This window comes from Microtus oregoni, unplaced genomic scaffold (genome assembly GCF_018167655.1).
Source record: "Microtus oregoni isolate MIOR12 unplaced genomic scaffold, Mior012 000055F_ref0000237, whole genome shotgun sequence".
NCBI classification, from domain to species: domain Eukaryota; kingdom Metazoa; phylum Chordata; class Mammalia; order Rodentia; family Cricetidae; genus Microtus; species Microtus oregoni.
In genome coordinates this window covers 13,770,567-13,795,070 of record NW_024543831.1, presented here as the reverse complement: position 1 = coordinate 13,795,070, position 24,504 = coordinate 13,770,567, and the positions used below count along the sequence as shown (strand labels likewise).

Sequence of the window (24,504 nt, the reverse complement as noted above, 5' to 3'; positions counted from 1 at the left end):
AGGTTAAGAGCATTGCCTGCTCTTCCAAAGGTCCTGAGTTCAATTCCCAGCAACCACATGGTGGCTCACAACCATCTGTAATGGGGTCTGGTGCCCTCTTCTGGCCTGCAGGCATACACACAGACAGAATATTGTATACATAATAAATAAATAAATATTTAAAAAAAAATGAAAAAAAAACAAATAATAATATAATAATTCAAGCATGATTGCCAGTATTTGCTGAAAGAGCTATTAACTCAATAGAAAATACTTTAAAAACCAGGTGTGGTGGTATATGCCTTTAATACCAGCACTAGGGAGGCAGAGGCAGGAGAATCTCTGAGTTTGAGGCAAGTCTGGTCTACAGAGTGAGTTCCAGAAGAGAGATATATACAGAGAAACCCTGTTTTGAAAAAACCAAAGGAAAAAAATTTAGAAAGATAATAGGTATTTTCATATAAGAAAGTTAACAATAGACCAGGCTACTGCCTAAGTGTATACCTAGGCTATGACGCTATCCTTCTTCTGAGTATATTCTGGGACTCTCACAAAGAAGGCTATTAAGTTTTATTTATAGTGGCGATATCCTAACTTCCTGTATTTCTGTGATCTACAGTTCTGTTTACAAAGCGTAATCCTGTTCCATATGCCTTAGGAATTATCCTGTTGGGGCTGGAGAGATGGTTTAAAGGTTAAGAGCACAGGCTGCTCTTCCAGAGAACCTGGGTTCAATTCCCAGCACCCACATGGCAGTTCACTGCTGTCTGTAACTCCACTCTAGGGAATCTGACTCCTTCGCATGGACATAACTGTAAGCAAAACACCAATGCACATAAAATAATAATAAATTATAAAAAAAAAAAGGAATCATCCTGTGATCCCGTTTAACTTTCCCGCAACTGGTTTTTACTCTACTTTATATATTATATGAATATTTATTTGCATGTATGTCTGTGCTCCACATCCACCCCTGATGCTCAAGAATGCCAGAAAAGGGTATAAATAAGACTAGAGTTACAAACTGTTGTGAACTATCATGTGGGTGCTAGGAATTGAATTCAGGTCCACCGGAAAAGCAGCTAGTGTCTTAACTGCTGAGCATTCTCTCCAGCTCCTCCTAGCAATTTCTTAAAAAACATCAAAACCCATCAAAATCCTATGTATGGCTAACATAAAGGAAATGAAAGGCAACTCTGTTCTGAGCAGTCCATGTCTAGGCTCTTGGTGTGCCATACACTTTCCTGTAGTTCCTACATATCTGTCTCCTTTCCAAGTTTTAAGAGGAAGCCTCTATTTCCCTTAAAGGCCCTATCATGCTGCCTCTGATCTGACAGATTGTCCTTTTGATGGTTTTCAACCTCACAGCCCAGTCACAGCCCCCAGAGTCTTCAGTATCTCTTTCCTAATAAAGCTCATTTCTGAAGGGTCTCAGCTTCTTCTTCTACCAAGCCTGCTATTCTTCAGTTCCTCCTAACACCTACAATACCAACCTGCCCATTTGTGCAATAGTGGTGTGACTGCTACAGGAGTAACCAACTTAATCACATTCGAGGTATGGGCTACAGGAGGGAATCTATGCATGGTATATAAACCTCAATCAGAGACAAATGGCCACAAAAGTCATAGGCTCTGGGGAAGAGACTTATTACTTTTTTTTTTTTAAAGCTAAACTAACATCATGTCAAACTGCCTTCTAACTCTCAATAGTTATACAAACAAACACTACTTTTAGTCTTTTTGTTTGTTTGGTTTCTGCTTTTTGGTTTTTGTTTTTTTTCCAAGAAAGGATTTCTTTGTGTAGTCCTGGCTATCCTGGAACTAGGTATGTAAACTAGGCTGGCCTCAAACTCATGGAGATCTGTCCGCCTCTGCCACCCCGTACTGGAATTAAAGGTGTGCCACCACCACCTGGCAACTATTTTTAATCTTAATTGGAGAAGCCTCTTTGAATGATGGTTGGCAGTTAAAGGTGTTGAGAATAAGTGACAGTTGAATGTTCAGTTCTAAAACAGACATGTATACCTCCCTTCTAAGGCTTAAGGAACATCTTGGAAGAGGAAACAGAAAGAATGGAAGACTGGAAGATAAGGAGAAGGGCTATGAAATGCTATCTTCCAAATTTTATGGGCATGAATAACCATTACAATCATGAACTCACAGAACCTGCCGTTTCTTTGCACAAGGCCAACAAAAGACTAGCCTTGGCAACAAGGTCTACACATACACACACATACACACACACACACACACACACACACACACACAGAGAGAGAGAGAGAGAGAGAGAGAGAGAGAGAGAGAGAGAGAGAGAACTAGAGGCTATGGATAGATTCTGGGAATGGGGAATCAATGTCTTCAGATACAAACCCACTAGTAAGCCCACCAGGTTCTAATGCATATCATAGTTCCAAATATAGATATGGGGATGACTTTGGTTAAATGCAGCAGGTCACAAAACAGAAAGGCATAAACCTGGGGGAAGGATTTGTAGGGAGAAGGGGAGTTGAAGAAGTGAGAGGGGTATGAGAAAGGATGAAGGGCAAGCAGAAAGCATTATATATCCATATGAAATTATAAACAAATAAATAAATATAGCTAATAAAAATACTTCAAAAGAGAAAATTAATGTCTTAGAATTGGATAATGGTGATAGCTGCCCAGTCTTGTGACTATACTAAAAAAAAAAAAAAAAAAAAAAACACTATTGTAATATTCTTTTCCTTTCTGTCTCTCTCTTGAAATTGAATTTCATACTGTAGATCAGGCTGATCTGTCATTTATTATATAGCCTAGGCAGACCTTCAACCTCTGGCAATCCTTAGCTAAGGTCTTAACCTTTCAACTAAATGCTAAAATTTACAGATAAGAGCTACCGTACCTGGATCAAGAATTTTATTTTCGTATAGCAAACTTACTTATAGCTACACTTACTCTAAGAGTATAGGAACACTGGGTAGTGATGGTGTATGCCTTTAATTCCAGAACTCAGGAGGCACAGGCAGACAGATCTCTTGAATTTGAGGCCAGCCTGGTCTACAGAGTGAGTTCAGGATAGCCAGGGATACTCAGAGAAACCCTGTCTCAAAACAAACAAAAAGAATTTTCTTTCTTTTTTTTTTAATTTATTTATTTTATGTACATTGGTGTTTTCGCCTTTGTATATGTCTGTGTGAGGGTGTTGGATTGCGTGGAACTGGAGTCACAGACAGTTGTGAGCTGCCATGTGGGTGCTGGGAATCGAACCCTGGTCCTCTGGAAGAACAGTCAGTACTCTTAACCTCTGGGCCATCCCTCCAGCCCAACAAAAAGAATTTTCAAGACAGGGGTGGCACACGCCTTCAATCCCAGGGCTCAAGTGGCAGAGGCAGGTGCATCTCTGAATTCAAGGTCAGCCTGGTCTACAGATAAAGTTCCAGAACAGCCAAGGCTACACAGAGAAACCTTGTCTCCAAAAACAAAAAAAATAAAATAAAAATAAAAAATAAGGGTATAGAGGCTATTTATGGTCCATGTCTATCACACAGCAAAGCCTGATTGCATATAACAAATTTTTCATTTTTCCCGAACAAAATTGTATGTATGAGGCAGAAGAATCATGAGTGCAAGGCCAACTTTAGTTACATAGCCAAACCTTGTCACAAATAAACAAAAACTGAAGAATACTTTTTTTTTAAATATTTTTTATTTATTATGTATACAGTATTCTGTCTGCTTGTATGCCTGCAGGCTAGAAGAAGGCGCCAGACCTCATTCCAGATGGTTGTGAGCCACCATGTGGTTGCTGGGAATTGAACTCAGGACCTTTGGAAGAGCAGGCAATGCTCTTAACCCCTGAGCCATCTCTCCAGCCCCTGAAGAATACTTTGTCTGTATTATCTGTACTATATTTGGGGGAGAGAAACAGGTAGGTGGGTATTCCCAAGAAGTGTATTCTAAAGGCAAGAGGATTCTACAAAGTAGTATATTACAGCAAGGAAGACCCCTGCTTTAACTCAGACCTACACCCTTTCTTCTGTAACACCACGACTGTGTGGGACAATCCTTTCCTGTTTCCCCTGTAGCACCACCAGCTATAATAAGGCATTTGGTTGACTGTGGCAAAGTGATTGGTTGTTTTATGGTTCAACATTACTGTGGTCAACTGGATGTCCCACTCTGGATCTCTTTAGGGGCAGATGCACTTCCTCCTACCTGATACCACCCCAATGTACAATGCCAAGACTGGCCTCACAGTACTCCAGCAGGGAAAAACTACCAACCAAGGAAGGGATGAGGACACTGGGATTGTGGGTAGGCCCCATCCAAACCAACAATCATGGTGATACTTTGTTTATGTTTTAACAAATAAAGCTTGCCTGAAGATCAGAGTGCAGAATTAAACCACTAGAGGCCAAACAGTGGTGGCAGACACCTGTTATCCCAGGACTCAGGAGACAGAGGCAGAGGGATCTCTGTTAGTTCAAGGCTACCCTGGGCTACCTGAAATTGATCCAGTCTAAAGGGGAACAGAGGTCACACAAAGGTGATCTTAGCACTAGAGATCACACACCTTTAATCCCGGCACTAGGGAGGTGGAGACAGGAATGTGATACAGCTGGGAGGAGCTCAGTGCAGCCTGGGCAATCAGTCTGAGAAAGCAGTCTGGACAGGATCACCCTTTGGTCTGAGCATTGATAGAGGTAAGAAATCTAGGGCTGGAGAGATGGCTCAGTGGTTAAGAGCATTGACTGCTCTTCCAAAGGTCCTGAGTTCAATTCCCAGCAACCACATGGTGGCTCACAACCATCTGTAAAGACGTCTGGCGCCCTCATCTGGCCTTTAGCCATACAGACAGAATATTGTATACATAATAAATAAATAAATATTTAAAAAAAAAAAAAATCTAGTGTCTGGTCATTGTGCTTCTCTGATCTTCCGCTTTCACCTGACTCCAAGATTTATTATTTAGAATGGTTAGAGCTGGGCGGTGGTGGCGCACACCTTTAATCCTAGCACTCGGGAGGCAGGGGCAGGCAGATCTCTGTGAGTTTGAGGCCAGCCTGGTCTACAAGAGTTAGTTCTAGGACAGACTCCAAAACTACAGAGAAACCCTGTCTCAAAAAACAAAAAAACAACAACAACAAAAAAAGAGGCTGGGGGGCTGGAGAGATGGCTCAGAGGTTAAGAGCATTGCCTCCTCTTCCAAAGGTCCTGAGTTCAATTCCCAGCAACCACATGGTGGCTCACAACCATCTGTAATGGGGTCTGCTGCCCTCTTCTGGCCTGCAGGCATACACACAAACAGAGTATTGTATACATAATAAATAAAGAAATATTTAAAAAAAAAAAAAGAGGCTGGGTTTCTCCATCAATAGTGACAGAACATTTGCCTAGAATACACAAAGCCCTGGGTTATAATCCCTGTTCAAAAGAAAGAGGATGTGGATCTGCTACTGGAGTAGTTCAGGAGCTCTCTGTATGAGCTGGTAGCCTCTGGCTAACAGTGTGGGGCCAGATGGACTAGTAAATCCAAGTCACCAGCCACAGACTTTCAATCTCTCTACATAGTTCTGGCTGTCCTGGAACTCACTATGTAGATCAGGCTGGCCTCGAACTCACAGAAATCCACCTGCCTCTACCTCCTAAGTGCTGGATAAAAGGCGTGCGCCACTACATCTAGCTTCATCAGTGTCTCCAGTCAGCCAGCAGAACTTTAAGCCAGCTCTGCTACCATCATTCTTTCTACAAATACACCAGCAATTCCTATTCATTAACCTTGCCCATCCCCATTTTTAGTTTGTTTTTGTTTTCAAGACAATTTTTCTGTGTATCAGCCTTGGCTGTCCTGGAACTCGCTTTGTAGACCAGGCTGGCCTCGATCGAACTCATAGCCACCTGCCTCTGCCCACCAAATGCTTGAATTAAAGACATGTTTCACCACCCAGTGCCCATCCTTTTTTTTTCCTTTGGTTTTTTGAGACAGGGTTTCTGTGCGTAGCTTTGGAGCCTGTCCTGGCACTCGCTCTGTAGACTGCCCCCCCTCTTTTTATAGCAGCATTTATTTGGTGGGTTTTGACTACATGTGGAGAGTGTAAACCTTTGGAACACTCACTTGATTAGCATAGCGTTTTGGTAACTTCTTGCCAGGGTCAATGTCCATTTCCTCATCATCTTTTTTATCTTCTTCCCCACTCTCCATCCCCGTCCAGTCATCTTCAGCCAGTCTTCTGGCATGGTTCACATAGTCCAACCGCTTGCTGGAGGAGAAGATAAGGTCAGGTCTATGCATACTATACAAAGATATCCTACAGCATACAGATGTCATTCAATTAAAGGATGACAAATTTGGAAGTGACTAGGGAAATCTGGTGGGGGTAAGAAATAACAAAACTTCTTTTGTAAGGTTAAACTAGTGACTGTCACCTCACAGTTCCTAAGCAGGGAACACCCTCTGAACAGTCTTCCTCGATTTCTAAAGAATGTTCAAAGTAGGGGCAGGAAAAGTGGCTCAGCGGTTGGGAGCATGACTGCTATTCCAGAGGACCTGGGTTCAATCCCCAGAGCCCACATGGCAGGTCAGAGCTGTCTGCAATCCAGGATCAGACACCCTCACATAGACATACATGTAAACGGAATACCAGTGCACATAAAATAAAAATAAATTATTTAAAAAATGTTCAAAGTAAACCATCCTTAGAGGAATTTCCAAGACTCACTAGCTGAATAAGCTAAACCCACATTACCCCACTGCACTCCAGATGAGAAACATTTCCTGCCTGGCAGACTCATCAAAAGCCCAGAGATGGGAAGGAGGAAACACTAAAGGCAGTGAGAAGTTCAAAGCAAGAGACACTTCTGGGGCATTCCACTTCATGACAGCATGTTGATCTGGTTTGACTTTCAAAAGAAGCTACTTGGCTTACTACTTGACATCTTTGCTGGTGTGGTGGTACACATTTTTGATTCTAGTACCCCAGACACAGAGGCAGGTGGATCTCTGGGAATACAGGAAACCTTGTCTATATAGTGAGTTCCAGAATAGCTACATAGTGAGACCTTGTCTAAAAAAAAAAAAAAAAAGCAAAGCACCAAGAGCCTGGTTTGTCCCAGCAGTGATGGGACACACCTTTAATTTTAATCCCAGCACTCAGGGGCAGAGGCAGGCAGATCTCTGAGTTCGAGGCCAACCTGGTCTACAAAGCTAGTTCTAGGACGTCCAGGGCCACACAGAGAAACCCTGTCTCAAAAATGCCAAAAAGAAAACAGGGAAAGAAAGGAGTGAGTGGGGCTACAATCAGCAAACAACTCAGAATTTATCAGGGACTGCCTGTGTTAAGCCCATCTACTGGCAGTGCTGTGCAAAATGCAGACGCTATGCAAGTGGTACAGCTGTGGCTCGTTCCTTCCAATTCGTTTTTCCTTATGTTAGGACTCCAAAGAGGCCAAAGATGCACTGAGAACAAAGGACAGGCCTTGACCTGAGAGAGCACAACCTAACATATACCTATCTTGCCCTTTTCCTGTTTGTTAATTTTGGCATTTAGAATTAAATGTAGGGAAAACATTTCCATCAATTCTCTGTAGAATTAACTTGAACTTCCAAGGGCACTACAGAAACATTTGGACTGAAGGCAGATGAGAAGGCCATACCAAGTCCATCATCAGAATGAGTGAGAAGCCACACATAAGCAATACAGGGAATGTGGGAGCAGAAGTCTAAATTGCAAAGTTCAGTAGTGTTGCCAGGAAAAATAGAAAAATGTAATCAAATAAGTGAGCTTTTGCTTCAAAAGTTCAGTTTTTTGTTTTTTTGGTTTTTTTTAAAGATTTATTTATTTATTGTGTACACAGTGTTCAGCCTCCTTGTATGCCTGCAGGCCAGAAGAGGGCACAAGATCTCATTATGGATGGTTGTGAGCCACCATGTGGTTGCTGGGAATTGAACTCAGGACCTCCGGAAGATCAGCCAGTGATCTTAACCTCTGAGCCATCTCTCCAGCCCAAAAGTTCAGTTTTTCCTTCTTTTTTTTATATGCAGAAAATGTATGGATAAAAGATAAATACCTGTGACAGAATTTACCCACCCAACCTTGTGGACAGGAAATAACCTTCTTCTGTGCAGGGGTTCTATGGAGACCAGCCTAGTAGACAGGAATACCCGTCTGTGCAGGAGTTCTACGAAGAGAAGCCTAGTAGACAGGAATACCCTTCTTCTGTGCAGGGGTTCTACGGAGAGAAGCCTAGCAGACAGGAATAACCTTCTTCTGTGCAGGGGTTCTAAGGAGAGAAGCCTAGCAGACAGGAATACCCTTCTGTGCAGGGGTTCTATGGAGACCAGCCTAGCAGACAGGAATAACCTTCTTCTGTGCAGGGGTTCTACGGAGAGAAGCCTAGCAGACAGGAATAACCTTCTTCTGTGCAGGGGTTCTACGGAGAGAAGCCTAGCAGACAGGAATACCCTTCTTCTGTGCAGGGGTTCTATGGAGAGAAGCCTAGCAAACAGGAATAACCTTCTTCTGTGCAGGGGTCCTATGGAGAGAAGTCCAGTGGCCTGTGAATGATTCACAGCTCCCAGCATAAAGAAGCCAAGGAGTTGAAGCACCCTTACGATTTCTGTAGTTCTAGCAACTGGCGGCGCCGCTCACTTTGCTCCAAGGAACTGTACTTGGACTTGTATTGGGATAGGCGAGGGTGTGGGGCAGCCGTGCTGTTCAGTTCTTGAGACACAGAAAAGCTACCAGCTAGGGCCTGACTCAGTTCTTCCATCTTCCCTAGAAAGGAAAACATAAAACGGTTCGTTTATTTATTCCATATTTTGAATAATAAGGCAGTTATTATTTACAAGAAAAATCTCACTTAACCAAAATTAGTTATTTCTGTGGAGGGAGACAAAAGATAAATGAGTTATATATTAGTAATAGTAATGTTATTTTCTATTAGTACGTCAATAACAGAAAGTTTAATAGCTGAGGAAATAAATCTAAACACCAAGCATTAAATAAAGTTCCTTTATTGCCTTTTTTCTGCTTCTCATCACAATAAGCTACCCCTAACATCCAGTGATGTGAAAGAGCATCTTAACTTGGTTCCTAAATAGTTCTAAGTATATTTCTGATGATATTTTTGTTTATTTTTCACCATGTAATCCTGGCTGGCTTCAAACTTACATAGACTTGCCTTTGCCCCCAGGTGCTGAAATTAAAGACACAGTCTACCAAGAAGCTTAGAAAGAAGGAAAGAAAAAAAGAAAACAAGTAAGCAAGCCAGGCAGTGGTGGTGCACGCCTTTAATCCCAGCACTCAGGAGGCAGAGGCAGTCGGATCTCAAGGCCAGCCTGGTCTATAAGAGCTAGTTCCAGGACAGGCTCTAAAAGCTACAGAGAAACCCTGTCTCAAAAAACAAAACAAAACAAAAGTGCAGGGGCTGGAGAGATGGCTCAGCGGTTAAGAGCACTGACTGCTCTTCCAGAGGACCCGGGTTCGATTCCCAGCACCCACATGGCAGCTCACAACTGTCTGAAAATGCAGTTCCATGAGATCTGACACCTTCACACCAACAAACATAATAAAGTTAAATAAATAAATAAAAAGTTTTTAGAAAAAAAAAAAAACAAAAGTGCACACAGCACCACTGCACCCAGGATACTGCAAATTCAAGGTCAGGCTGGTCTATATATTGAATTCCAAGCCAGACAGGAAAACATTAAGGAGGCCCTGTTCCAAAACAAAAACAGAACTGTGGTGAGTCAGGCCTGTAATCTCACAATCTCATCTACTCCCCAGGGTAAGGAAGAGGATGACAAATTAAAAGGCCTGGCTGGGCTACAGAATAAGCTCACAACCAGCCTGGGTAACCTAGCACGACCCTATCTTAGGAAAAAGAAAGGAGAGGAAAGAAAAGGAAAAGTGAAAATTAGGTGGGACCGGGCTCACTAATGCCTAAAATCACAGCACAAGGGAATGAAGGCAGGAAAGAAGGATCAGTAGTTCAAGGCCAGCCACGAATACACAGGGAATTCTAGATAAGTATGGGACTATTGAGACCCCCGCCTCAAAAAACAAATGGGCTGTAGAGATGACTCAGGGGGTGGGAGCACTTGTCATTCCTGCGGAGGAACTGGATTCAATTCCTGGCACCAATACAGTGGCTCACAACGAATTTGAGGCTGTCTTTTGGCCTCTCCAGGCAAGCACATGGTGCATACATATAGTTACAAATCTTTTTTAAAAGGGGGTAGCTGGAATTATAGCTCAATAGAGAAGTGTTTCCATTGCATGCAATGCTCCTGGTTCAATTCACAGTTCTTCAATCCCAGCTGGCTTTGGAGCTCAGTGTCAAGTGTTTGGCTTTGATTGGCCGGGAGGGTGGAGTGAGGTTAATACACATGGATTCACAACTTTAACCATTTAAGTACACAGTTCTGCAGTGAGGAATAACTTTACATTGTCACCAACTGTTTCCAGCTTGCAAAATTAACCTTCTAGCTGGTTGTGGTAGCGTGCCCACGTTATCCAAAACCTGGAAGGTTGAGACAGGAGGATTTCACCAAGTTCCAATCAGCCTGAGCTACAGAAAAAACTATCTCATTAAAAGGGAGGGAGGAGAGACCGGATGTAGGGTGGGAGAGGACTGGAGAGATGGCTCAGCTTTTTAGCTATTAGGTTAAGAGTACTGGCTGCTCTTCCAGAGGGCCCGGGTTCCACATAGTGGTTAATGAGCATCTGTAAAGCAGTTCCGGGGAACTGGAGCCCTCTTCTTTCCCCCCAGCAGTGCACCCATGTGGCGCACAGACATGCAAGCAAAACACCCATACACGCTTTCTTTTAAATGTGCATACATGACACATAAAAATAAACAGGGAGGGCTGGGGAAATGGCTCAGCGGTTAAGAGCATTGCCTGCTCTTCCAAAGGTTCTGAGTTCAATTCCCAGCAACCACATGGTGGCTCACAACCATCTGTAATGAGGTCTAGTGCCCTCTTCTGGCCTGCAGGCATACATGTAGACAGAATATTGTATACATAATAAATAAATATTTTAAAAAAATAAACGGGGAAAAAAGGATGGGAATATACTTCCGTTGGTAGAGCATTTGCCCAGTATGCACCGAATTTGGACCAAGCTTTGGGTTTGAAACCCAGGAGGAAAAAAGAAAAAGAAAGACAGCAGCAAGCTGTTTTTATATATCCTTAAGACATTAAGAGTGTTTCTTTTAGAAAATGGGTTAAGTGAAATACTATCAGTATGAATTTAAGGTTGTGTATCAAAATATTTGTAATATACAACTGGGAATATTAGGATAATTACTGAGCTCCACCCCCCCCCCGCAAGGTATCCTCAGTAGTATGCCACTGAAACCGACCCTAACGGTACACTAGAGGGTGGCACACGCCTGCAATGGCAGTAAGACTGAGGAAGGAAACGAACTCCCGAGTGTAAGGCCCACGGAAGCCTCTTCCCTAGTCTGACATATGCTCCCTCAAGGCGGCCGTGGACTCTGCCGTCCTCCCTGTCACTACTCCCTCCCGACTGTCTCTCTCTATTGATGGGGTCATCTATCTCTAGCTCACCCTGCCACACAATAATATTCCTCATGAGTTCAGGTCAGATTCCCTTGCATACAACGGCAGAAATATGGCCAAACCCGACATCCTAGACTAGTTGGCCTCTCCACGTAGCAACTGGAAAGGCAAAGTATTGGGCGATCGGAAGAAATTACAGCTAAGTCTCAGGAAGCGGACAGGGCCAAGCTCAAGACTTACCGCACCGAGGAGTCAGTCGCGCACGCAGCCTCCGCCTCCACGAACTGACCAATTAGCCGCCCTAGCGGAGTTAGACCCGCCCCCCTTAGGAGTGGCACACCAAACTTCCGGTTCCGCCTACCGTGGTGACCGTGGTGCATCGCGGGAGTTGAGTGGCGACAGGCCATTACTTCCGCCCTGAGTACGGGATTGGTGTTTATGCGCCGGGAAGGGCTAACAGATTTGGTTTGGTGTTTGTTCCGAACTCTGCGTAGATGGCTAGCGAAGCAGAGGCTTCACTCCTGAGCACAAACTTGTCCCGGGTCCTTGGGCCAACAAAGCCCTGACTTCGTGGCCGTCACCTTTCCGGGTCTGCCCAAGCTCTAGCATTGCGCCCACAGCTTGCCTTTGTCTTGCTTGTGTGGTTTTCTGAATGGCATTCAAGTTTCGAACTAAAAGATGTTCTTTCCCCATTCCCCCCTCTAACTGCGTGGAAAGGAACCTGGCTTGGATCTTGTTAGTTAGCGTTCACAGATCCTAGTAAAACCAATAAACAGTGTCTGCACGATAAGATTATTGCTAGGGTGTAAAATAAAAACCCCTTTGGAGTTCCGAGGCCAGCCGGGTCTACAGAGCGAGTTCCAGCTCCAAAGCTACAGAGAAACCCTGTCTCGAAAAACCAAAACCAAACCAAAAAAAAAAAAAAAAATCAAACAAAAAAACCCGTCACCACTACTTGCTTACCACATAAATTTGTAGTGGCACCTACCTGTAATCCCAGCATCAGGAGGTAGGCAGATAGAAGCAGGAAGGACAGAAGTTTAAGTTCATCCTCCACTACATAGCGATCTAGAAGCCAGTCTGGACTACATGAGACCCACTCTCTGTAGGTTTTGGGGTTTGTTTTTTGTTTTTCAAGACAGGTTTTCTCTGTGTAAAAGCCCTGGCTGTCCTTGGACTTTCTTTGTAGACCAGGCTGGCCTCAAACTCAGAGATGCCCCTCCCTCTGCCTCCCAAATGCTGGGATTAAGGGTGTGCGCCACCACACAGCTCTTGATAACCGTTTTAATTTGCTGAATGTTTGGCTGTCACAGAACTAAGTTACCCATTACTATCATAACTATACAATAGAAACAAGCTATCAAAAGTTGGTACATGTTGAGTCTTGACAAATCCAGGATGAGGACTGGAGAGATGACTCAGCTGTTAAGAGCAATTGTTGCTCTTGCAAAGAAGACTCAGATTTAATTCCTAGCACTTACAAGGCAGCTCACATTGCCAGCAAAACACTCAAAATTAGAGAAAAAAAAAAAAAAAAACAAGATGCCTATCTCTTGGATATATAACACCATCCTTTTGCATGGGAGCTCCAGGCACCCAAAATTGTATGGAGACCCTGTTTTTAAATTTTTCCTTATTTGATGAATAAATATTAAACTCCTGCATTAAATATTAGAAACTTACAGAGTGTAAAACATAAACTCAGCCCATCCTCAAAAAGGAGGGACAACCGGGCGATGGTGGCACACGCCTTTAATCCCAGCACTTGGGGGGCAGAGACAGGCAGATCTCTGTAAGTTCAAGGGCAGCCTGATCTAGAGATAGTTCCAATACATCCAGGACTTTAAAAAAAAAAGAAAAAGGTGATAAAATATACATGTATAAAAATATAAAAATAAACCAGGAATCAGGTTGTGGTGACCCTGGACTATAACCCTAGCACTTGGGAGGTGGAGGCAGGAGGATAGGCATTCAACCTGGGCCACATGGGATTCTGTCTCAAAGTAAACTGACAAAAATTCTAAGCGAAAGTGCTTGGACCCACCCAGCTTTAGACTTTGGCTTTTATTTTGAGATAGGGTCTAGTTCTATAGCCTAGACTCCCCTCAAAAGTGAGTTCGAGGCCAGCCTGGTATATAGAGGGTCCAGCCTCTATATGAGTTCGTACACTCCAGGGTAGGAACATGTGGGTTAGAAATGTTATTAGGCAAGAAGAACAGATATGAAAGAAATACAGAGACATAGGATAGTACCAGGAGGGCAGCCCAGTGAATACTGAATCCAGAATACGCCACGTTTATCTTGCATTTGCTTTACTATGACAGATGTCACCCCGTGTGGCTATGACAATAGAGTTCCAGGATACCCAGGAATATTACACAGAGAAACCCTGTCTCAAAAAGCAAACAAACAAAAAAGCAAAAGAACTAGGTTATAACTTAGTGATACAGTGTTTGTATAGCAAGCATGAATAAAAAGACATAAATGGACTACTGTTGCTAAGAGATGCTATAAATACCTCTGGGCAAAGTGGCCACAGCTATTATTTTTTTAGATTTATTTACTCTCATTTTATGTGTATGAGTGTCTGCCTGAATATATGTACGTGTACCGTGTGTATGGCTGATGCTCACATAGGTCAGAAGGAGGAATCGAATCCTTGGAACTGGCATTACAGATGGTTACAAGCTACCGTATGGGTGCTAGGAACCAAACCTTAACTTTCTCGGCAAGAAAAACAAGTGCTCTGAACTGCTGAACTCTCTCTCTGTGCCAACAGGGTCACATACCTTAGCACAACTGACTTCATAGTGGAAGTGCAATTCATGCTATAAAACAGCACATAGCACCACCAGTCAAAGTAAAAACAAAGACGTAATCCATCAAAGTCCATCGTTCCGGGAACATCTCTAAGTGAAATAACCTTGTTTTATTGGCTTCTATAGTACTGCTTCTGGCTGCTCTTTTTAACTGAAGTGTGTCAACCCGGAACATGGTTTTTGTGTTCAAAAGTTCACCCCGAGAAAGGTCTGGGGGCTACACCAGGATCCCAAGCACCCAATGTAGTCGCTGGTAGGCTAATACTTTCTATTGGCTTAAACCTATGTCTCAGCGGTCTTCTCTGGTGAATACCCAAGTTATTTATAACAACCAAACATCCTAGCTGGGCCATCTCTCCAGATCATTCTTCATTCTTTAAGAAGTATTTATTTTATGTGTGTGTGGGTATACACAAGTGCGGATGCCTGAAGAGACAAGAGGTATTTCATGCCCCTGGAGCTAGATTTATGGATAGTTAAGTCTGACAAACTGGTCCTCTGTAAGAGTAGAATAGGCTCCTAGCATCTGAGCCATTTCTCTGTTCTCACTTTCAGCAGCGGTGAGAGTTGAGACAGGGTTTCTCTGTGTAACCCTACCTGTCCTGGAACTCGCTCTGTAGATCAGACTGGCCTCGAACAGAATCAAAGGACTGTGCCACACACAGTTCCAGTTCTGTTCCTACCACCACTTACCTTGAGTATCACCTTGTTTTTTTTTTTAAATATTTATTTATTATGTGTACAATATTCTGTCTGCGTGTATGTCTGCAGGCCAGAAGAGGGCACCAGACTTCATTACAGATGGTTGTGGTTACCGGGAATTGAACTCAGGACCTTTGGAAGAGCAGGCAATGCTCTTAACCACTGAGCCATCTCTCCAGCCCCGAGTATCACCTTGTTATCCACTCCCCAGAGGCGTGTTCTCTTTTTGACACTTGATCTTACCTCTACCACTCTTCTGAAATGGTCTCCTGTAACCCAGTCTGGGCTCAAATTTCTGATCCTTCAGCCTCCACTTCCCAGGTGGTGGCATTAAAGGCACACAACACCACATCAACCTTTTTGTGTGTTTGTGTGGGGAGGCATTTTGCTTGCAAGTATGTCTATGTGCCGTGTGCATGCCTGGAGGAGGACACTGGAGCCCTTGGAACTGTTGTAGTTTCTGGGAAAACAGCTAGTACTCCTGACTGCTGAGTCATCTCTTCAGCCTTTTGTTTTGCTTTTTGAGACAGTCTAGCTGAGTAGCCTTGGCTGACCCCAAACTTGCAGTGTTCTTCCTGTCATCACCTCCCAGATACTTAGTGGACACCACACCAGCTCTAACTTTTTTTTTAAAATATTTATTTATTTATTATGTATACAATATTCTGCCTACATGTACCCCTGCAGGCCAGAAGAGGGCACCAGGCCTCATTACAGATGGTTGTGAGCCACCATGTGGTTGCTGGGAATTGAACTCAGGACCTTTGAAACAGCAGGCAATGCTCTTAACCATTGAGCCATCTCTCCAGCCCCAGCTCTAACTTTTTATATAGCATTCTGTTGAGACCAGTCATTGCCTACTATTGCTACTGGTTTGGAAACTCAAGCTGAGACTCTCACATACCTTTTCAAACCTGGCTGTGCTGACATTGGCAGTCTCTTAAAAGGGAGTAGCCTAATTCATTTATTATGCAATCAAATACTCTGACCCATCTTCCATTATCATCTGAAAGGTGGAGAGTAAGTGGGTTGTTGGAAGGGTTATATAGGTTAATACATATTACCTACTTAAAACTGGATCTAAGCCGGGCGGTGGTGGCGCACGCCTTTAATCCCAGCACTCGGGAGGCAGAGGCAGGCGGATCTCTGTGAGTTCGAGACCAGCCTGGTCTACAGAGCTAGTTCCAGGACGAGCTCCAAAGCCACAGAGAAACCCTGTCTCGAAAAACAAAAAAAAAAAAAAAAAAAACTGGATCTAATATTTGGAAGCATCTCATGATACCTTCCCTGTTTATTGTTTGCTTGTTTTAACTTATTTTGTGTGAATACACACGACACACCACACATGTGGATTCTAGGAATAAACTCAGGTTGTCAGGCTGAGCAGCAAGAATTCTCCCATTGAGTCATCTTACCTGGCACCTTAATGCCTCCACCTAGTGAAGTAGAGAAAACACATAAAACCTAAGCCTTGTCGGGCGGTGGTGGTACACACCTTTAATCCCAGCACTCAGGGCCGCCAGGAATATTCAATGAGACCCTGTCTCGAAAAACAAAAAAATCCTTATCAGTGCACACTGTAATCCCAGCACTGGAGACGCTGAGGCAGGAGGATCACTTCAAGTTCCAGACCTGCCTGAGTTGTATATCAAAACCTGTGAAAAATAAAAGCACTCTCACCCCAAAAATGAACTTAATAGGATGCGTTCTGTATTCTATTTTGTCTGGGCTAAAACTTGATTCTCTCTCTTCACCAATTCTATTGTTTTGTTTTTTTGCTTCGTTTTTGCAGTTAGGGTTAACGTCGAACCTATGACCTTGCACATAAGACTAAACACACATTTTACCACTCCTAAGAACATGTTTTCAGGAACCTCCCAGATCACTTCTAACCACTAGCTGGCCAAGCTACAGGGTGATCATTTCCTTAGGCAAGCAAACACTCCAGGCCTTTAATATGGTATTTCCTGGGGCTGGACTATCAACAGGAAGTCTTGTGGATAAAAACTCTGCCAAAACATTCATTCCGGGAAAAGGGCTGGTGACAAATCTGCTCAGCTTGTCCAACACCGTGCAGACTCCACGTGAGGCTCCCGCTGCAGACCTCACGCCTACAATCCCATCCCCATTCTTAGGGTTCATGAGCTTGTACGATCAATAGATATGGCTAGATAGAAACCTAGGTAAGAAGACAAATATTTACACTTAACAAGGTGGTAGGGGCATTTATTGGCATAAGTTAAAGATTTCTTTAAATGAGAGAGTGAACACTTAACATTCAAGTTGCACCACTTTATATATAAAAACAAAGCAACAAAAAAACTTAACCCCAATTCTCCATCTGTTCAGTCCTATTTCAAGACGATAAAGCAAAGGAGGAAAGGGGTAACGTCCTGCTTCTGCACTACCAAGTTTAAGGCACTAGCAGCTAACAATCCCCAGTGCAATACAAAACTGCTCCTCACTGACTCCTAAGACAGTCATTTAATTATCAGTTCAAATTCGAAGAAAATTTCCCGGAACACAAAGGGCGATTCCTCCCATCCCCGGGTCAGTGACCTGTAGTTGCCACGCGGAGAATCCTCGCTAGGCATCCAGATCAAAGTCATCGCGTTCCTCATTGTACTCCAGCACGTGCCGCTTAATCTTGGACGAGTCCACCCAAGTGACAAAGTCCTCCATGCTGCGAGTGACGAGAAAGGCGGGATCGGTGACCACGTCAGGGCCGACGCGGACGTGACCCTGTTCCACAAAGGCCACAGCAGCCTGGAGGTGCTGAGCCATGCGGAGCTTGAGGAGCAAAGTGGGCAGGCGGCGGCGGCAGAAGGACGAGGCTGTGACGGAGTCGCAGAGTTCGAGCGAGCCGCGCGTGGGCACCAGGCCTAGGGCGTAGAGCTTGTCCAACAGCGCCGCCGTGGCGCGCACGCGGAACGGGTCGCGTTCGGGGAGGTCGCGCAGGCGCCGCGCCAGCTCGCGCACGGCGCGGCTCAGCTGGTTGTAGCGCGTATACTCCTCGCGCCGCTGGAGCCCGTACCGCCGCAGCACGCGCAGCTCGTGAAGGTTGTGGTCGGTGACCTCCCAGTTCAGGAAGTCCACCTGCTTCAGCAGCTTCTGCTCGTGGAACTTGAGCTTCCGCACCATCGTGGAAAGAGCCCGAGAAAGCAGAAAGCACGCAGAGAACGCAGCACAACTTCCGCCTCGGCGCGGGAAGAGCCCTGCCGCCCACTCCTCTGAGCCAATAAAAAGAAAGCTGAACACCACGCCCCCATTCCATTTTTTAATTGGTCCAACTTGGAACTTCCTGTCGGGGGAAAGGCCAGAGGGAGGTCGGGAGGGCGTGTCCTGCGAAGGCGGTTGCGCTCGTAGCCGCGGGTGGGGAGGGGCGGGGAACGGGGCTGTCACGTCGCCTAATTCTTCAACAATTTTATCTCAGGTACCGGTCTTTGGTGACTCCCAAGAGAGTTTCCTTCAAGAGCTGCAAACGTCAGTTTCGGGAGAGCGGAGTGACTGCTTTTGAGGGAATTTACTCTGCTAAAAGATGGGTTAGAACTGTGCGAATTTCTCCGCGCCAGCGGTCCCTAGGACTGGCCAAAAGTCCACCCCGGCCAGCATCGAGTCTATCACTGATCTGGGAAAGGAATTCTCTCCTTGACAAATAGTACTGAGCAGCGCCAAACCTATGGCATGCCCGTTTCCTGGTCGTTTCCTAGACGCATGGAATCAGGGTGGGAAGCAGCCCTGACATCTAGCTTTTACTTTTTTGAGATAGTGTGTCTCTCCCTAGGTAACCCAGGCCAGTCACGAAATCGCCATAATCCAACCGGCCTCAGTCTTCCAGAACGCTGAGATTACGAGCATGAGCCACTACGGTCATCATATTTATTTTTATTTTATTGAGAGATAGGGTCTTTGTATGCAGCCCTGCCTGTCCTGGTACTCTTCAGGTACACCAGTCTGGTCTCGAACCCAGAGATCCCACCCACTTCTGCCTCCCGAATGGTGCAATAAAAGGCTAGCTTCACTACTCCCGGTTCCTATTTTACAGGCGATTCTATGTTACTCAGGTCGGTCCGGAGGTTCTGTGTTTCTGACAGTCCTCAGTGGTGAATGATGTCCACCGAATATGAGAAACTCGGTGTAAATATAAGTCCTAGTCCTTTCGTGTGAAAATACCTTGTCTGGCAAGTTTGCTTGACACCCCCAAGCTCCAGAAGATCTTCCAGCACAGTTCCTTTATGAAATCACAGAAGCAGAACTAAGATAAAAAATTTCTACTGAACTCCCACCCTGATAGGTCCTTCCCCCTTCAAATCCCTTCAAACCCCACCAAACCCCACCAAACCTCACGTTTTGATGCCATGGCACACAATCCCCATTTCCCAGCTGAGGTTGTTGTCCCTCATCTTTATCAAAGAATAGTCTGGGGCTGGAGAGATGGCTCAGAGGTTAAGAGCACTGATTGCTCTTCCAGAGGTCCTGAGTTCAATTCCCAGCAACCACATGGTGGCTCACAACCATCTATAATGAGATCTGGTGCCCTCTTCTGGCATACAAACATGCATGGAAGGAATGTTGTATACATAATAAATAAATCTTTAAAAAAAAAAAAAGAATAGTCTGCATCGGTTAAGGTTTGGTTTCCAGGTCTGCACAGATCTAGCATCTCTGGTACAGAAACCTCAAAGCGGTTTCATTGGGGTTGCAATGTCAGCCCTTTCCCTGGTCTCTCTCCTCTCCTGTCTTCTCCTTCTCCAAATCCCTGAACTTGCAACCAGCCTAGCAGTCAATGGATGGACTCTGTTTGATGTCAGTCTAAGCGATCCATGCAAGAAAGTTCCAGGGACAGAAGAGTTCACTCTTCTTGTAGCCCAGAGAGACATTTACTGTCCCCCTTTCCTTTTCGTCATCCTCAGGGCCTGGAATAAAAAGCTCTGTACAGATGTGGTACAGACAGACATGTTCACCAAGTCAGTACACACTCTTAACTGCTGAGCTAGCTCCAGCTACAGACATCCCAGCCCTACAAGGAAATACACTCCAAGCTTTTTATAGACTCTAAAGGGAGTTGAGGTAATCAGCTTAGCAGTTAAAAATGCTTGTTCCAGGCAGTGGTGGTGCATGCCTTTGTCTTTAATCCCAGCCCTCAGAAGGCAGAGGCAGGGGGATCTCTTATGAGTTCAAGCCAACAACTGGTCTACAGAGAGAGTTCCAGGATCGTCAGGGCTACACAGAGAAACCTTGTCCTGGGGAAAAACGAGAACAATAACAAAAACCAGCCACGTCTGATGATCTGAGGTTGGTCCCTAGGATCCACATGGTGAAAGGAGAGAACTGAATATCTCAAGCTGTCTCAGACCTCTAAGACATGCACTGCAGCACACACAAAATAAATAAAAATATTATTTTTTTTCTGTTTTTTGTTTTGTTGTTTATTCAAGACAAAGTTTCTCTGTATAGCTTTGGTGCTTGTCCTGGAACTAGTTTTTGTAAATCAGGCTGACCTCAAACTCACAGAGAACCGCCAGCGTCTGCCTCCCGAGTGCTGGGATTAAAGGCATGCGCCACCACCACTCGGCAATATAAAAATTTTAATCAGAAAAAAGAAATTCAAAGATCACCTTGACTGTTGTATAAGGAACAATGGTGTGTGTGTGTGTATGCACGCATGTGCACAGAAAACATAAGGAGGCTACAGTAGCCATCCAGGTCAGATCAGAAAGAAGGTACCTGAGCCAGAAAAGCAGTACTAAGATGCTTGTAAAAGGGAAATGACAAAATGATGAGAAGAGTCGAGGATGATTTTTTCTTACATCCCAACAGTTTAGCTACATATATATATATATATATATGGGAAATATAAATATAAATATATATATATATATATGTAATCACCCGATATAGAGAAAGAAGATACAAGCAGAGAACATTTGGGGATGGGCAAGATCAGAAAGCCCCTTTTGTAGATGGTAGGTTGGAGACATCTATTAAAAGTTCAAATAGGGGGGAGGGGGAGAAGGGGGGGAGGAGGGGGCGTAGGGGGGGAGGAGGGGGAGGGAAATGGGAGGCTGGGAGGAGGTGGAAACTTGTTTTTTTTTTTCTCCTTTTCTCAATAAAAAAAGAAAAAAAAAGTTCAAATAGGGAGGCAGAGGCAGGCGGATCTCTGTAAGTTCAAGGCCAGCCTGGTCTACAGAGCAAGTGCCAGGACAGGCTCCAAAACCCTGTCACGAAAAACCAAAAAGTTCAAATAGAGCTGAATGATTTTAATTCCAGCACTGGGGAGGTAAGGGCAGGTGAATATCTCTGTGAGTTCAAGACTAGCTTGATCTAAATAGAGTTCTAGGACAGCCAGGGCTGTATAGAGAAGTCCTGTTTTCTTTGTGTGTGTATGTATGTGTGTATTTTTGTTGTTGTTGTTTTTAGGGTAGGAGAGTTTATATCTTTAATCCCAAGATTTGGGAGGCAAAGGCAGGTGAATCTCCTTGAGTCTGAGAATAACCTAGTTTACATAGTGAGTTCCAGGTTAGCAAGGGCTACATAGTGAGACTCTGTTAAAAAAAAAAAAAAAGCTGGCAGTGGTGACACATGCCTTTAATCCCAGCACTCAGGAAGCAGAGGCTGGCAGATCTCTGTAAGTTCAAGATCAGCCTGGGCTAGTTCCAGGATAAGCTCCAAAGCTACAGTGAAACCCTGTCTCGAAAAACCAAAAATAAATACATAGAATAAAATAAAATAAAAGGTTCTAGGGTGATTGGCAGTATTAAAAGATAACTTGGTTTGTAAAGATGCTAAGCCTGACCATTCATCTCTGGAACCCCATGTTGGAGGGAAAGAACAGACTCCCTTGTTCTCTGGCCTACATACACACACCAAATAAATGTAATAAGAAACATCCCAATTTCCTAAATGGCTTTCAGAGCCGCATTTTCAGGCAGGAACGATGAGGCTGGGAGATAAAGATGGGACAGGCAGTTTAGAGACAGGACCTCAGTCAATATCTGTATCCTCAGTCATGAGCTAAAAATGTCCTAACTTTAAAAACAAAACAAAACAAAACATATACATACACATAGAGATAGAAAAGACAAAGACAGAAAGAGGAAAGAAGAAGAAAAAAAAATTTTTTTTTTTTAAAAATGTCCTAACTGGAGGCTAAAGAAATGCCAAAACTGTTTGTAGGCTTTAATCCCTGGTCTGGTTCCTAAATGATTTTAGCATTGTTACTTCAAAGGAGGGAATGATGAGAACAGATAAACTTTGTCAGATGGAAAAAGAGCCCAAAGCAGCCCCTCATAAAATGTCCTCATTGGTGGCCACAAATATCAGAAGATTTCTATTTTTTTGTTTTTATTGTCTTTTAAGTAGTACGTCTACCTAAAGGTTTTAGGGACTGTTCCCTCCCCATTCCTCATGCTTGTTTCTGTCATTTTACCTCCTGTTTGCTTGTTTGCTTATTTATTTGTTTTGAGACAGGTTCTCATTCCATAGTCCTGGCAGGCCTTGAAATTAATCTGTAGACTAGACTGGCTTCAAATATACAGAGACCTGCCTGTCTCTGCCCCCAGAGTGTTGGAATTAAAGGCACATGCCACCAAGCCTGGTCATTTTAGCTCTCTCTTTTTTTAAAAAAAATATTTATTTATTTATTTGTTATATATACATTATTCTGCCTGTGTGTATGCCTGCAGGCCAGAAGAGGGCACCAGATCTCATTACAGATGGTTGTGAGCCACCATGTGGTTACCGGGAATTGAACTCAGGACCTTTGGAAGAGCAGGCAATGCTCTTAACCACTAAGCCATCTCTCCAGCCCCCCTGAGCCATCTCTCCAGCCCCTCCCCCCATTTTAGCTCTCTTGGTACTGCCGCCTCAGCCTCCCAAATTTAGAATTACAGGCGTTTACCACCATGTCCAGCTTCTGAGAATATATCTTCAAATATGTGATCATCATTCTAGTCTAGTCTGCCTCCAAAGGTCTCCCAGGTTTCCTTTGCCCCAGTCTTTGTCCCACCACTGTTGTGGAATATTAATTTAAGGTGTGTTACATTTCTTTGCTGTGGAACGTTTGTTGAATGATGCAAAGATGTGCTGCATTCTTTTATGTTGCATTTGTTTAACTCTGTGTTACCGTGCCCATCTACTAATAAAGAGCTGAACAGCCAATAGCTAGGCAGGAGAAAGGACAGGCAGGGATGGCAGCAGAGAGAATAAATAGAAAGAGAAATCTGGGAAGAAAAAAATCTAGGAGCAAGAACGAGGAGAGAGGAGAGGAGGACTCCAGGGGCTAGTCACCCAGCCACTCAGCCAGACACGGAAAAGAAGGAAAGAAAAGATATACAGAAACAGAGAAAGGGGCAAAGATAGATGGGATAATTTAAGAAAAACTGGCTAGAAACAAGCCAAGCTAAGATTGGGCATTTATAAGAAAGGATACGATTTATTTGGGAACTGGGTGGTGGGCCTCCAAAAGAGTCAAAAGAGTAAAGAGTTTTTTAAGAACAAAACAAAACAATATTTTGACACCCAACAAGGGGCCATATTTCCATGTAGGGCCTGAGAAAGCTGAAAGAAAAAAGAAAAAGGACAGGGCTCCTTTAAGAGGCACTGCCGTTCAGGTGGTGTGATAGCAGTAAATAAAAAAAGGCAAGTTTGTAGCAGCCCAGGTACTGGCTTCCTCCCCTAGGAAGGCTGGATGCAGTTCCTGGCCATGCACTTGCAACCTGGCTGTGAGCTTTAGGCTTGTCTTTCACAACTGGAGGGGGGGTAGGGAACAGCCAAAGGATCTAGGTGTAGCTTAGCAGTCTAAAGTTTGCTTGTGCTGTCAAAAAAGACTAGACTACAACAGCTAGTTCCGGACAGGCACCAAAGCTACAGAGAAACCCTGTCTCGAAAAACCAAAAAAAAAAAAAAAAAAAAAAAAAAAGAGACTAGAGATACGAAGCAAAAGAGGTCAGACAGCAAAACCACTAAACAGGTTTCAGTTCCCTTTATAATGTGTATAGACTTAAGAAAGAGGGGAAAAAAAGATACGGACAATATGGAAAGAAATAGTTTAAAAATAATAAAGTCTTTAAATAGAGAAGTAAAGTAATAAAAAGAATAAGCCACATAGAGATGAAAAATACACAGGGAATCTGGATCCTGAATGTTAATTGTGTTGATTTTGAATTTTTCAATGCTAGATAAGCAAACAACGGCTGCTTAGAGACATGGGATTGAAAGAGGGACTGATGAAATAAATCAGCCTAGATATTTTAAGAATGACTTAATTTCAAAATGGAAGTAAAAAAATGTATTTGTAAAATGGAACTTAAAAGATGCACTAATTTGGAGTAGCTGTTTTGCCTTAGTTCCCACTGTGATGGCCACAAACTTAGGATCCTCCTGCTCAGTCCTGCAAGTGTGTCGCCACCACCAGCTATGTATTCATCTTCACAGGGAGTCAAATCCAGACTGTATCAATGAAAATGAGTTTTGAAGCCAGAGGTCTGAGAATCACATCCC

General features: G+C 43.8%; 2 protein-coding genes across 4 annotated transcripts in view; both read right to left on the bottom strand.

The window, feature by feature from the left end:
• Window positions 1–11,799, bottom strand: part of Snupn (snurportin 1) — a 28,517-nt gene extending 16,718 nt beyond the window's left edge. For 2 of the 3 annotated variants that reach the window (XM_041638585.1, XM_041638584.1), the window contains exons 1-3: window positions 11,723–11,799; window positions 8,570–8,732; window positions 6,074–6,218 (exon numbers count right to left, since the gene is read on the bottom strand). In XM_041638585.1, the coding sequence (XP_041494519.1) occupies window positions 6,074–6,218; window positions 8,570–8,727 (303 nt within the window). In that variant the 5' untranslated portion in view covers window positions 8,728–8,732; window positions 11,723–11,799. Of the gene's footprint in view, window positions 1–6,073; window positions 6,219–8,471; window positions 8,733–11,722 lie in introns of those variants that run through there. The other variant, XM_041638586.1, reaches the window with a different exon arrangement.
• A 5,413-nt stretch (window positions 11,800–17,212) lies between these two features.
• On the bottom strand, window positions 17,213–18,220 carry Imp3 (IMP U3 small nucleolar ribonucleoprotein 3). Its single transcript, XM_041638563.1, has one exon. It carries the CDS (start codon window positions 18,142–18,144, stop codon window positions 17,590–17,592), a length of 555 nt encoding a protein of 184 aa, XP_041494497.1. The 5' UTR covers window positions 18,145–18,220; the 3' UTR covers window positions 17,213–17,589.
• Between the last annotated feature and the right edge of the window lie 6,284 nt (window positions 18,221–24,504).

Excerpts from the sequence above, each read along its gene's own strand:
- Imp3 (XM_041638563.1), bottom strand. The coding sequence starts at position 18,144 with ATGGTGCGGAAGCTCAAGTTCCACGAGCAGAAGCTGCTGAAGCAGGTG.